The 15,494-nt window shown below is 38.4% G+C and overlaps 1 protein-coding gene across 2 annotated transcripts in view; it reads right to left on the bottom strand.

Annotated features, from left to right (window-relative positions):
- The window catches only part of tafa5l (TAFA chemokine like family member 5, like), a 101,921-nt gene extending 91,694 nt beyond the window's left edge, over positions 1 to 10,227 (bottom strand). Inside the window, exon 1 of one of the 2 annotated variants that reach the window (XR_005281191.1) lies at positions 9,093 to 10,227. Coding sequence is in view for 1 of the 2 variants with exons in the window: in XM_038289926.1 (XP_038145854.1) it covers positions 9,093 to 9,189 (97 nt within the window). In the remaining variant the exon portion in view is untranslated. The remainder of the gene's footprint in view (positions 1 to 9,092) is intronic. The other variant, XM_038289926.1, reaches the window with a different exon arrangement.
- Between the last annotated feature and the right edge of the window lie 5,267 nt (positions 10,228 to 15,494).

Genomic DNA, 15,494 nt, shown 5'->3' with positions numbered 1-15,494 from the left:
TAAGCACAACTAAATTCTATAAGCCTCCTCATCGTCATAAATTAGCCCTGATCTGTGACTGATTTAAACACAGTAGTTCACCACTGGTCTCCCAGAATAAACTACATTTATCATTTATTTAATTTTAACAAAAAAGTAACTTACTTACTAACTCAGTTAATTTTGGGGAAAGGTAAACATAACTATAACTAGATATCTTAGTAAGACTGATCCCAAACAATGATGCTGCCACCACCATGTTTCACAGTTAGTCACCAGAGAAGGTTGTCAGATTTTTGCTTTTTGGAGTGCATCACTGATAACTGTGCTATCAACCAGACCTGCTCTAGATTGTGTAAAATTCAGCACTTCTAGAGTTACCATGAGCTGCTTCTCTGATCAATGCTCTTCTTGCTGAGCAAGTATGTTCACGTTTGTGTTTGCTTGCTTTGTTTGAACTTGTGCCATGTTCTTTCCATTTTTGAACATTGGGATTGCATGTGTATCAGATTAAGGGAGGCTGAATGCAAAGGCACACTTTTTAGGTTTTCATTTGTAAAAGCAATTTAAAACCTATTTATCAGTCATCTTCCACTTTGGAGTTATGGGCTTTGTGTTGTATCCGGTTAAAGTTTAACCATTTACACTGAAGTTTGTTGTTCTCATTAAAAGATAATCTTTTCATAGAGTAGAATAGAATAAAACGGAATAGAATAGATAAACTATTATTCATGAAGCAATAGCACAGGGAAAAAAAATTTATACAACTACAACAGGCTGGCAACCTTGTTCATTCTGGTCACCAGTCTGGTCGAACACTGCTGTTGGATGCCACCTCAAACACGATCCTTTAAAGAAAGGGTTGCACTGTCTGAGGCCAGATAAGGTGTTTTTTTTTTTCTGGTACCAACGCACAGACTGATCCCATATGTATTGAATGGAGTCATAGTCAGAAGACCCAGAGATAAAGGCTGCTTATCCTCTTCACTCTAAGTTCTGGACATATTCCCTTATAAATCATATTTTGCCAACACAAACATCTGTAGGATTAATAATCTCATTAAGAATATGGGATTGGGGCTTGTTAGCGCAGTGGTTAGCCCGCACAACCCATGTACAGAGGCCCTAGTCCCCCTAAACCCCCTTTCCTGTCAGCCTACTTTCCAACAACGAGCCACTAGTGCCGCAAAAAAACTCAAAAACAACTAAGAATATGGGATTGATCTCAGTTCACTGTCCTTAGAGATAGCTTAAAGTTCTAAAGCTGGGTTTTTTTTCCAATAAGTGAGTTGCCACCCCATACCATGATGCTGCCTCCACCAAAAGTTGTTTGACATTAGCAGCGAATATGCAAATAGGTTTTTCATGAGCGTAATCCATATACCTAAACCCGCATACCGACAAACGTTTTTTACTTCGACAAATGCCAGAATCTAGGCAAAAATAGGTCGGTCTCCAATGAAGTAGATTTATTGCCAAGAGGCAAAGTTAGAACCAAGAAATAAACAGCCTATGGTAAACTTTCTTACCTTTTTATTAGAGGTTTATGTTTTTCTCCATAAAAGGCAAAAAAACCTATTATTCCCACCCTCCTTGCGAAGGGTGGGAATAATATAGTTGCTCTTGGCTTGATGAATTTGTAAAAAGGCAAGTGTTAATATGGTACAAATGAAATACACAAATAGTCAACACAAATACCGAAGATAAAATGTTGATGTTATTTGATTAAAAGGCTAAAGAAATTACCTTTTAGGGGTTGAACCATTACAATGTTAAATCCATTATTAAAAAAAGACTTTCTGGTCATACATGTGCCCACAGCAAATCAGGAAAACCAAAGAAAACTTCAAATCAGACAGCTATCTTTGCGTGAATTATAATCTTGATCCGACTGCACTGCTGAACTATATAATCCTGGGGTCTCAAACTGGTTCCAGAAAGGGCAGTGTGGCTGCAGGTTTTCTATCCAACCAAGCGATAGCACACCAGACTCCATTCATCTCACCAAGTCATCATGTTAAGACTGGACTCACTTGATGAAATGACTGGAGTCTGGTGTGCTATTGCTTGGTTGGAAAGAAAACCTGCAGCCACACGGCCCTTTCTGGAACCATTATGGAGATCCTGATGTTCTCAAATTGTTGTTAAATAAATAACCAATCCTTGCCATGTATCAGAAGCAGTACAAGCTGAAACATGAATAGACTGACAGGCTAATGAGGACAGAAAGTTTTCTTTGTGTACATGACAGATGCTGGATGGTTATACAGCGTATAAACAGCAATAAAGTCTTCGGTCATGGGAGAACCTTTACAGCTTTTAACTTTTATCTGACAGCAGCCAGTTTCAAAAGAACGTGTCAGTGAGATTTTAAGATTAAATGTGCCGATTATCCTGCCTTTAACATTAAGCTGAGAGCCAAAAAGATGGAAGCAAAACATAGAGTGAATGTCAACCCTCAAAACTTATCCAGAGCTACAACTTTCAGTTTACTCAGAGACTATGTCAGTTATGAAAAAGGTTATGAGAGATTTATATTGTATTTGTACAATAATGCCCTTACAAGATCATTTTCAAATGGAAAATGAGTCAATAAAAGCAGCTGAGGTTGGGGCTGTCTCCTCTGATGAGATGCAAAGTCTTTATAAAAGGATGAGGGATTAAAAGCTGGAAATCAGAGGATAAGTTTGCACATCGCTGTCTACTTTTGTTAGCGGCAAGCTGCCAAAGACGTCGATGTGGGCACTGTCCCTCCTCCACAGTGGTAATTATGCTGCCGGTCAAGCCTTGATTAAAAGATCTAATCTGTAAGCTCGGTGTATAACATCTCCCAACAAGTTCCAGCACTTTAAGTCTTGTCTTATGGTGCCTAGGATAGCACTTTAAACGTGCAGGGAAACATCGTTTTGCTTTCTATTCTTTGTCAGATTGAAGGTGTAACTGCAGCACTGAAGAGTAAAAGATCTACCTTCCGTTTCTACTTTTAGAAATTCGAGGAACCACAAGTAAATCTGCAGATTTACAGTGAAAGGCTCTAACGTAGAAATAAGGAATCATCTCTGATTTAACATGGAGCTTGGTTATTTAGAGCTCTATATGTGTGAAAGTGGATTTTAAAAAATATTATGTATGTGGCTCATAAAGGGAAGCAAAAATAAAAGAAATATGTTATTGTTGGCAGCAGCCCAGCTAATTTCTCTCCAGGATTGTGTCACAGCCAAACAGGGTAAGACCACACAAAGCTAATATGAGGAAAAAGACAAAAAAATCAGTGGTGCATGGCTTCTGCAGTCGCAGTAGGCCGATCGGCGCTGAGCTGCGAGGGCCATCCAACCCCACTTGCATATTTTTTCTGTTTTTCAAGGAATCAAATAAAAATGAAGACAAAAAGGTACTGCATGTTTTTGACAGATTTTAAGTCTTTAAAAAATTATTTGTAAAAATGAAGTAATAATGAAGTAATATCAAGGTGTTGAGTAATCGTTTGTTTTTGTTGACATTGTTGAGGTAAATTTTGCTCTGCAATGGACTGGCGACCTGTCCAGGGTGGACCGGCACCCCTCATGACCCCGTTTGGGATAAGCGTGACAGGAAATGGTTAGATGAGGGAAATTTTAATTAGTTTTAATCAAAGATTGTGTAAACACTTTCACCAAAAAAATAAATAAATAAAAGAGTCTTTGGCCACTTTTAGTAGCAGATGTTTTAAAGAGTTAACCATGACAGGTTTAGAGTTTTAAAGTTGATAGCATCAGTGTGACCCAATCCAGAAGTCTGAAACGGACCTGGAACTGTATCCAAGCAGCATTACTGACGGTACCAGAACAATCTACCTGAACTGTGGAGCGGTTTGCTTGTAGTGTGAATGCATTCAAGTCCCAGAGTACCCTAAAGAAGGAAAAGATGTGACATCGGCATTTTTGAGAATTTGCAGAAGAAGAAGAGGAAAAAAGAATAAGAAAAAGAAAAACAAAGAGTTGAATTTAGAAATAAAAGTTTGAAACCATTTCATAGGGCTAAACCAAAAGGGCAATAGAAACCCCTGAAATCAGACTTACTTTTTTCTTCGTCAGCGCAATGTTGGAATAATGGCATCCCTGAAATCCGACCATTGCAAGTCAATGCCGCCTGGTCTAAAAATCTCTGCATGAACACAACCCAGGTTTTTAAACAAAAACTCTATTTTCAACCACAAAACTACTTAAGGGAATTTTTTCCATTACATAAAACAATAATTTTAAGATGGTAGTAAAATACTTTATTACCATGAAGTTATATGAATTAGATATAGAGTCATGTTTAACATTCAAATAAGCGTTCCTACGATTTAATATTAGCCTTAACCTGCAAACAGAGGTGGGTAGTAACTAGTTATTTTATCCCAGCTGCAATTACTTAAGTAAATGTATGCCAAAGCTATAGTTTTAGGAGTAATTTTAAGCTCCATAATCTTTACTTGATTAAGATCTTAATTAAATCTCGCTACACTTACTTGAGTAAAATGTTTAGTTACTCCATAATGGTGAGTAACTTCACTGAATAACAATATTTTTTTAAGTGCTCCAGATAAGGACTCAGACTTAATGTTTATGTCAAGATTAGTGTTTTTTTGTTGTTGTTGCTTGATTTGTTTTTTATATAAAAGCTTACTTGAACCTACAATGCCATTTAGAGGTCAAGCTAATATACTGTAAGGTGTAAATCCCGTCACTGGAGGTACCAGTTTTATAAGTTTTATGTTAAAAAGAAAACAAATTGGTTTTCTACCTTGAATTTTAGGTTTTCAATTCCAGTATATTGTTTGTTTATTTTAATTATTTAAGAATAGTCTTTGAACTATCAGAAATTACACAAAACTTTTTACATTCTGGTCTGACTTTACTGCACAATTTTAAATATCAGAAATAGGTTGTTAGTACTTGAGTAGCATTTTTACCAGATACTTCTCTTACTTGAGTACAAATACAGTGTTACTCTTACTTGAGTTCCATTTTTGGATCTGAAAGATAGTAGCACTTAGTCTAATGCTATCCATATGCAAATGCAGACTGCATCCTACATCCCTTACAAATAATGTTTCACAGAATAAAAGCAATATTTATGCAGCATTTTATCTCAATACTTGACAGAAATTTCTACATATTTGTCTAGCAGTAGCCTAAACACTCTGGATTCCTTTGATGCATTTATGTGCAGTGTGTTTTGTCACCGTCTCCATGCATACTTGTGATCTCTCTGGGTACTCTGGCTTCCTCTCATTTATTCACTGCAGGAGAAAGTGTTGCACTGTGGTGGTTAAGCCGTAGAGAATGGATAGATATTTCATTGCAGCCAAAATGTTGCTTAATAATCTGTACTTTTTGATATTCTTTTTTTCTTTTCTTATAGTCACTTCAACTCACAATTTAGCAAAATTACTCAAGCTATTCTATTTTTGATTCTTTTTAACTGCACGATGTATTAACTGCACAATGTTGTCACTGGAATATGTATTTTAATATATCACAATCACCAAGGACTGCTCTGAATGCAATACTTGTTGCATTTCATCTATTTAATCCCTGATTGTCCGTTATATATTGGCTGAAGTAATACAGCTCTTTGTGCCAACATTTGATCTTAATTTTAGTGGCAGAGATCAAAAAGTTCAGGGTGAGTCTTCGGGACATCATGCTGCTGAAAATGAATATTTCAAAGGAAAAACGTTGAAGTAGCTGCGACTGAAATCATCACCCCAGTAATGAATAAAAATCAAACATCACATCAACATGCAGCTCTACCTTTACCTTAGTAGTTTGAACAGTATATGTCTTTATACTTATGTTTTTTTCCTGAACCTTTAAACAAACAATCATTGTGTTTGTTGATGTGCTTGTGCACATAAATACTAGTTATGATGCATTTGAAGATATGACAAACATGAGCTGGCTCAGTTGAAATTTAACCGATTCAGTAAGAATATCTTTCAAATAAAAATGTAGCATTGCAAAAAAGAGAAATCTAAATTAAGTGCATTTTTTCTTCTATTGAGAGACTTTGCCAATGTTACAAGACAATTTACATTTAAAATAGATTTTTTTTTAAACAATTGCTTTGTCTTATTTCAAGTGCATAATATCTTTTGATCTTATTTTAGTGGTAAAAATACCCATTCCACTGGCAAATAATCTTATTTACCTACTGAAATTAAGGGTAAATATACTTAATTTAGGATTTTTTTTTTTTTACCTATTTCTAGATGTTTTTTGCAGTGAGGCTTCTTATCCTAAAATCCACCCTGGAGACTCGATGAGGATGTTATAGATACCAAATTATAACCATCAGGTTCAACAAGGTCACTATAAATACACTAATGAGCCTGGAGGTTCTAAAATGTGCTTTATTCTGCACTGGAGGGTTTATTTTTTATTTTTTCCCATTGGATGAAGGAATGTGACCACACCATGAGCAGGTGCATTACCGTCAGCCAGGGGCGTCTCTAGGTTTAAGAGACAAGGGTGGCTCAGCTCCTAGAAGATAATGCGCGCACACAGCGCGCGCCAGATTTTTTCAGTGCACCTGCTAAGGCGTTGTCTAAGACAAGGGTGTAACTTTGTGTTGAAAGTTGGTGGGGACGGCTCATAAGGAAAGGGAGCTACCTGCGCGACGCCTTTTTTTTTTTGTTGGAAAGGATAAAGCCAAAAAAATGCGAATAACATTTATCAATTTAATGCTTACAGTTGAAAACATAACTGTTACAATATTCACTTATATATTTTGTGCAAAAAATATCACATAAATCTAAACAGACAGTACAAATCAAAGAAATCAAATAAATATATCAATTTTGTAGAACATTTATTGACAGTCAATTTTGGGTCACTTTTTAAAATTAATTTACTTTTAAACCAGGACTCGGACAAGATCTTATGGGGCCTTAAGCAGAATATGATTAAGCAACTCCGTCTTTCTGTCAAGAACATCCACTAGCAGGGTATCCAGGGGGGGATTTACCATTAGGCAATACTAGGCAGTTGCCCAGGGCCCCAAGTTCTGGGGGCCCCATAAAACTCTTTTTCCATGTATGGTTAATACAACTAATCCTTATTTGTGCACATTAATTATGTTTTTGCTAAAAATCCTTTGGCTAAAATGCCATCAGAACGCTGATAAATAGAGAGGAAAAAGGGACAAGAAGAGAGGGACAAAACCTAGAACAAATAATGGATGTCTATTCTATTAACATTTCTCTATCTGTAGAATGGGTCTGTTTTATGGGTTTACTTCTCAGGGGGCCCCCTGCCTGTCTTTGCCTAGGGCCCCAAATTTCCTAAATCCGCCCCTGAGGGTATCAATACTGATTTGATAGAATCTGGGAGAGCGGACTATGTTCAACCATCCATTTTCTTTAACCTTATCCCTCAGTGGGATCAGGAGGTGCTGGTGCATATCTCCAGCCACGTTCTGGGTGAGAGGTGGGATCACCCTGGACAGGTCACCAGTCTGTCGCAGTATGTTCAACCAGCTTAAAAGTAATCGGTAATCAGATTTATTATTTGCACTTTTACTAAGTGAACTTTCTAACTCCCTTAAATCTGAAATTCCAATGCAAAAATTGTTTAAAGCTTTTATCTTTGGACCCCCTGCAGAGTGACGTCACACCTGCAAGATCCTATCCTTACCTTCCTGCTAGATTGCAAAAAGCAGCTTGCTCATGAGTTGTCAACTTAACACACTAAATCTTAAATGTACGTGTACATATAAAAGAAAAAGGGGCGCAGTGCTTGCTACTGAATGGCAACACTATCAAAGTCAGGAAAAAGTTTTAAGTAAAGCCGGGATTAAAACAGTAGCTACAAGAAGCTTCAAATAAAAGGTGTTCTTTATGTTCAACCTAAACACCAACTCCGATAGACCATCAGTAGAGCAGGTGTTTAAATTAATCAATCACTGCTGCGAAAGCTTACAGCAGTGAAAGCTAATATACCACAGCCATCACTTAATAAACGCAAAATAAACAACCCTCTAAAAACGGAAAACTGTAATGGACTGAAAGTCCTGTTTTTTATGTGGGAAATTATTTGCGTGTGTTTTAGTATAATTCTGATATATTGGCGCTGTTGTCTGTTTCTATGGCAACGATACTGAATGTAGTGTAGCTTAGAGACCTGCATGGGTCGAGTTTTACCAACCCGCACCCGCCCGAACCCGTTAGGATGACTACCGAACCCGACCCGTCACCCGCGGATATCTTCAATTCAAATATGGGGAGAGGTTGGAGGGGGGTGATGGGGAGAAAGCGAGAGGCAACAGATTCTTTTTTCTGAGTTTTTTTGTCGGGGTTTGTGGACGGTGAGCAGCGGGGAGAACTTTTTTTATTTTCCTTCTGAGGAGCGGCATGAATGGGATTTTAATCAGATATACACAGCACCGAAAGCAAAATACGTGTACAAAATATTGGTGGGGACATGTCCACACCAGTCCTTAAGGAAGTTACGCCTATGATTGTTCAGATTAACTTGTCTTCTTTATGGCTTTTATTCGGTGCTTTACTGCATTTGTTTTGGGAAAATATGAGGAAAAAATAAATACAGAAAAAAATATATATTTTTTAAAATCGCAAAATAATTATAGGGTGGCTAATGCCAAAGAAAGGGTGGCTGAAGCCACCCTTAAATAGGTCTAACGACGCTTATGCCGTCAGCCCTCAGAAACAAAGCACTGTCTATTTAAAGAATAAAAGAAATGGTTTTTTATAAGGACTTGACCTGAAAATCAATTTGCAAGTTGGCTGATTGACCAATATTTCTATATCCATGACCTTTAATATAAGTTACAGCTTTTACTGTATGACGCTTTCCTACACAAAAATAAACTGTTACGACTTGAAAAGGATGTTAATGAGTACCAGATTATATCCCAAAGAGGCCATAGCAATCAACAAGGTCACTATAAATAAAGTTATAAGACCGTCTCTGAAAAGCTGCTTTATTTTGCACTGTGTTGGTTTTTAAATCAGATGGATGGATGAATGGATCTGACCAGGTCGTGCGCGGCTTTTTGCCGGAAGATGGTTGGAAAGGTCGTTGCTGCTGTGAAAGTAATAAAAACGGGCTGGATGGAATCGCCCTTACCTTCTCTAAGCAGATGTGAGTAAATGAGCCAGAGGAGAAGCAGGCAGCAGAGTGACGCCCCTCCACCTGCGGAGAGCGTCTTGGCTCCAGACTGCATCCTACACAGACAGATTGATCCAAACTTTAAACGCAGGTGCCTCTCAGATAGCGGAATAGTGGCTTATCCAGTGGCGTCCCCAAACCCTTTGGTAGGCATCCATTTTGAAGGTAAAATAAAAGAGGGTCTAATAATAATAATCCCCCCCCCCTTGCTTTTTATCTTATGATTAAATTCCCTCCATGAGGCGCATATCCATCCGGACTGCGCACAAAGGCGGCAATGTTACCAGATCTGGCCAAGTTTTACGCAGCTTTGCTTTCAGACGCTTGGATTCACTGCAGAAAATCTTACCCAAAAAAAAAAAAAAAAAAAGTGTGTGGATGAAGAGGGAGTGGGCAGCAGCAGAGCCCCCCGCACAGTTTTTATTCCTCGCAGAGATGCTGATGATGCTGGTAGGGAATTCAGCCGCTGTCACTTCTGCTCTTCGTCCTCAGCGATGCGCAGTCCTCTTATTGTTATTCCCGGCCAACTTCGGAACCTGCGCCTGGTTCTACGCGGAGAGGCGCTCATGAAGGGGCGGACATGACGGACATACCAAACAGCAGCGGAAACTTGTCAGAAAACGGGACACTCCGGTGCGCCATCTCTGACCCCCTCAAAAAAAAAAAAATCTGATATCCGTATTATAGATTGTGATTAAAACGCGGCCAAAGGGGCGCAGCTGCGTCATGCGTGTCCGCATGTGCAAATCGGCGCAGTGGAACGTCGCGTCAACACGAAATTGAAAACAAAAATAAAATAATTTTAGAAAGAGTAGCAATGAGGGTCACCAGCCCCCACCCCCCATGGATAAAACGCACTGATTCCAGTTTGGACCGTTTGTCACCTGTATGAGCCTTTATGCAGAGATCTGAGGAAATGTCCCGCTGATGACGGCTCGCTGATTTGATTTGGAGGAAATCAGAGCACCTTGCAGAGTCAAGCTGGCTTTCTCATCCCACTCTGAGCTGCTCTATTAGCATGCAGGCTGTGTTGAGGAAGAGGAGGAAACATTGGATTTGTGCTGCTGCACTCTGTGCGCCCAAATGACGCGTCTCCAACTCTGTCACACACAAACACGGTGCCCCAATTTTTACCTCTAAGTGATAAAATAACCCTTAGATCTAAATGGTTATAAACTCCAAACTTTTTAAGGGTCGTTGGTCGTTAAGATTCCTGTAGAATTCCTCCAGTATCTCCACTGGGGTTAAGGGTTTATCAGGGGAGCAAGCAAGGACATCCTTGTGCATCGTTTTGTAACACAAGTTTCCTTTTGGATAGTTTTTAGAGCACGGATTCCATAGAGGAGAGAAATGCTCCATAAGTAACATTTAGGTCATCTATCCTTGGCAAAAAAAAAAAAAAAGGTCCAGGGGGGAAACATTTCTTGCTCCAGGCGTAATCTTCACCCACCTCCTTAGGGATCTACAGCTAAGGGCTCATTCCTCCAGCAGGTTCTGGGTTGGCCACAGAATACCCTCACTGTGGGAAGTCAGTTTGCTCATTTACCTCATTCACCTCAACACACAGGACCATTGATATCACTATGTGTATCCACAGTATGGACAGTCACAATCACAAAGAATAATCCACCACACTGTTTACTGGCATACTTTGAGGGAGTATTGAGCGGCCAGAGCTGATGGAAAACTCTCAGGCAAGCACAGTGGTTGATCCCTGGACCCTTGGGCTCCTTCAGGCAAATGTTAGCTGACCAACTCAACCCTCCACCTGCTGGAAAAAAGGTGCTGTGTGAGCTGAAATGCCGGTTTCCAAAATCAAACACAAAATATGGCTGAAAGTTGATTTATTTAAATAACATATTTTAAAAAAGTAAAAAAAAAAGTTTCCAAAATGAGACTTTGAAAAACTTCCTATAAAACATATTTGAGATAAATGTGTCTTTATAAAAACAATATATATTTTTACACTCTGTTACATTTCCAGATGTTTTCAAAACATTTCTTTCAGATTTTATATTTCTAAGAATATTAGTCGAACTTTTGCATGCATAATATAATCGCTTTCAGAGCCTTTTTTTTTTTTTTAGAACTTTAAAGTTCCCTGTTTTAAATAAATTTCCCTCAAATTAACCTTTTAAAAACATGTTCATCTTTGCTTTTATTCTATTGGAACAAATGTCTCTCCATGGCCATTTATATATTTCTTCCTTTAGCCTAAAGCTTTATTTTGTAAGAGTTATCTGTTGCCATATGTTTGGCAACAGATAACTCCACATAACGTATGTGCTTTTGGTTCTAATGTGCCACATTATGTTCTGAGCTCAGGCTTTGAGGTGCTATAACATTTTGGAATATTGGTTTCCTTTCAGCATGCTAAGTAAAAATAAGGCCCTAAATGGCTGCCTGTTCCTCGGGGTATTCTGTTGGTAAGGAGGCTGGTCCCTTTGCAGAGTGCTGTTGCAGCATGTTCAATTCTCAAGAGATCTTTAAAAGAGCAAATTAGATGATGAAGTGCACACTAAAAACTGTTGGATGAAAAACAAAAAAAACAACTGGGCTTATTTTTCCAGCTCTAATTGCCCTGGACTGGGTGGACTGAACAAAAATAGATTTGGTTTTAGCTTTGACCAAACGTATCTCTAAGTTAATGTCCTTTTGGAGTAACTGAATAAATATATCGAGACTATATTTATAGCGATGATAAACCAAAGCAAGCCATCATCTTAAAAAACAAGCTGTCAGGTTGTGTGGAGGTTTTTAGAGCACCTTAATGCAGAGACGGAAGCTGAGGTGGCTTCTCGCAGATTTGATAACTGGCAAAAGAAGCATAAATCCAGCAATAAGCAATCAAGCAACACAATAACCAGAACAGGGGGAAACACAGGTTAAGGAGAGAATGAAGAGAATCCAGCAAACAGTAACTGCAGAGGAGGAATGTATTTGCCAAACAGAACAAAGAATGGAGCAATCAGCTGATTGGGAGCAGGTGTGGACAGAAGGATCTAGAAGGGAGCTAGGGGAAAGGAGACGGACACAAGGGGACAACAGCAAGTAAAAACAAGAAATATATAAGAACTCAACTACAAACAGAAAATAACTAGAATGACACAAAATGGAGATGAAACCAATGGCCTAGAAAACACAGAGGGACATAAATCAAAGTGTAAACTCAAAAAGAAGCTTAAACCGAACCAAAACGTCCAGAAAAGGCAGAATCATGACACAAACTGATTAAAGGCTAAACACTGACTGAGTTGGAAGAGGGCTTGAGTTGTTGTGGCTCTTTATACTACAAATAAAAAATAAAATCTGCAAAGCAAAATGAGTCAAAATGTATTCATAGCAAGATTCAGTCATGAATATTGTAAAAGCATGTTGTTTTAATTAAGAAGAGTTTCTGTTTGGTCTGTTCTAACGTCTAAGTAAAGTAAAATAGATAAAACAAGAAATCTTTTTCCTACTGTAACCTCCTGAGCAACTCTTTCTCAGTGTTTCTTGTGTTTCTGTTTTTAATTCCTTAAGTAAAAAAATTAAGTATTGTATTGTTCTGAAAGTCAGAGCAACACACACATATTTTCATCTTGCACAAGAATCTTTTAATAAAACTAAATTAATTGATTTTCACTGTATAAGCACTGAAAAATATTTTCATTCCACTTTGACTGTATCAAAGGCTGAGCTTAGGTACCGTGTCACTTTGCACCAAAAGCATAATTAGATTCCCTAAGAAGAATTGTTTCTGGTGAGTGATTTTCAACTAATCCTAATTGACATTTTTACAGAGTTCTGCATGTATCTAAAGTAGAAGTTAGCTTCTTAACGGAAATCTAATAATAATGGTTAAAAAACCTGTAATTTAGAGATTAACCTACGGTTTACCAGGACAGAAGGGTCCGGGCTTTTTTAGGCTATGGTGAATAAAGCATTTGTGAAGTATATAAGGTCTCAACAGGTAAGTAATTCTTTAAGCATCTTATGTATACAGCGACTTGATGAACATCTCTAATCTGGGATGACGGCAAAATGTTTGAACTGCAAGAACCACCTTTAGTTCGGGTCCAAGCAACATAGATGCAGCCCTTAAAAAAAGTATAAAGGCAGTAGATTTTAGAAATAAGTAAATTATCTAAAGTTCGGTTCACTTGAATCTCTGTGAAACAAAAAGAACGAAATCCAGAAGAGGCCCAGAAGGGGACTAAGCCTCTCTCACTAGATAAAGACCATAACTATAACTCACCAGCCCTCATGCTCAAATTCCCCAGACTGCTTGACCAGTGAATGTGCACTTTATTAGCAGATGTAGAGATCCCCCCATGTGTGCTGCTTTTATGTTGATGCATACTGCAGGACGGGGCCAAGATCTGTCACACCACTGCTGCCACAACTAAAAAATGACTGAGGTCCTTCTTTCTGTAAAAGACGACCCGTTTTACTTTGTTGGAGAAAATACAGGGCAACTTTGCGGCTTTTTCACCTTCAGGGCTTCGTGTTATTTTAGAGCTCCTGATGTTTTGTGCATCACTGAAAGCAGCTGCAGCAGCTTTACTTGGCGTAAATGGAGAGACTCTCTGCTGAGAGGGGGTTGTTTTACCGTCTCATCCACAGCTGGGCTCAGCCAGCGATCGGGGTTGGTTTGGGAGCCATGCTTCAGCGTGTCTGAGTGACGGCCCAGCATGGGTTGCAGAGTAATTAGTCATAATCCATCACTGTGACTGACAGGCTTATAGAAACTGTCACTTATTTTCTGATGCATAATTTTTACTCTCAGGTCTCCTGCTAATTCACATATTTGCTGAAAATTGCTTTTGGACTTATGTGAATCTTTATAACAATAGTTCTGTCTAAAATACGCACCTTAAAGTGACTGAGTTCAATTAAAAATGAAAGATTTCAGACTATGTTTTCTTTGCTTTCTCTTTTTGTTTGACTAAGCAACAGTGAATAATAGGTCTATAATAAAATACTGATTAACTTGAGGATCTTTTAATGTAATTATTAAGGACTGAATATCAACTTTAACAAAAGCAGTAAGAAATTATTATGTGAAGGACAATGTGAGAGTTTTGAGGGGAGGTTTAAAGCTACAAGTAATGGTTTCTGTTGGGATTTGTCCTCCTTGTGTTGCATTGGTTAGTAACTGTTTGTTATATTTGTTAAAGGTTTAAATTGGAAAAAAAACTTTGTACGCTTCGGTGAATTATTTAATGGCTGTATTCACCTAACATAGTAGAAAAGTCATACCAATATAAAAGAAAGACAAAGACACTTATCTAACCATCGGCCTTTCTGTAACAGAGTTTAGTTATTAAAAAAAAAACTCAAATAAAAATTTTCAAATCTGTGCAATACAATGTTATGTTAATCTATATTAATGGTTGACATTTTCAAAAAAAATTGATGTTCTGATCTTTTTCGTAGTTCTGTCCAGTCAAAGAATGGCGTTGAGTTTTATGTTTAGGTCTGTTTTTTTAGCCTTACTGAGCTTGTGTTTTTGTCTTTTCAGTTAAAGCCAGGCTTACACTGTACGATTTTTTGGCCCTTTCCAGTCGTGAGAGAATTTTTCGATCAGGCTGACTTTCAGCCTGACCGTGCATCGTGTAGTGTACAGGGGGTAACGAGGGGCGTTTAGACTCTCATGACCACTTCCCAATCAGGAATTGTGAGATCGGGAGAAAATCCAACAAGTTTGAAATTCAGTTGGCTGTCGTGGGCAAATCGTTCAATGGGCATGCAGAAACAAAGATTCTTCTTCTCCTTCCTCTCAGACAAAAACACAGAAGCATGGCAGGGGTGTGGGTGAAATGGAGTTCCTTCTGTAAATTTGACAGACCGTAGTAGCCATGTTTGCTCAGCCATGTCTTTGTCCAAATACGTTGTTGCCTTTTCTTTTTAGGGCTTTCAGAACAAAATTGCACAAATTGCCAAAGTAGTGCATTTCACTTTAGTGAGCTTCATATTCCTCTTCTACTCTTTTAGCTTCCAGACAGACATACCACTGTTGATAGAGTCAGAGTAATGCCATCTCATTGGGGAGTGTGAGTAGGTAGTGTCATGATTTTATCCAAAGATCTGACCCACATGCAGAAAACCAAACAGAGAGACCAGGGGAAGGTTTAAGAGGTTTATTGTGAGTTGGTAGAGAGAAGTCCTGTGCTGCTCTGAACACTAGCGAACCAGGAGTGAAAAGTGAAGGGGAAGATTCTGTGGTTAGTTCAGTCTCAGTGGGAAATTTGTGTCTCTGATTTGAAAAAGGGAATTAAGACAACAGGACTCACGTTCCCAGAAAAAGGTGTCTTTCTTGGAATCCAGTCGGTGTGGGTTGTTCCAGAAATAGACTTGCTCTTTGGAGGGTGGACAGGG

Source organism: Cyprinodon tularosa, unplaced genomic scaffold, assembly GCF_016077235.1.
Source record: "Cyprinodon tularosa strain WSP-4 unplaced genomic scaffold, ASM1607723v1 ctg273, whole genome shotgun sequence".
In the NCBI taxonomy this organism is placed as follows: domain Eukaryota; kingdom Metazoa; phylum Chordata; class Actinopteri; order Cyprinodontiformes; family Cyprinodontidae; genus Cyprinodon; species Cyprinodon tularosa.
Note: the sequence above shows the minus strand (reverse complement) of the source record. Positions and strands in the feature narration are given on the sequence as shown.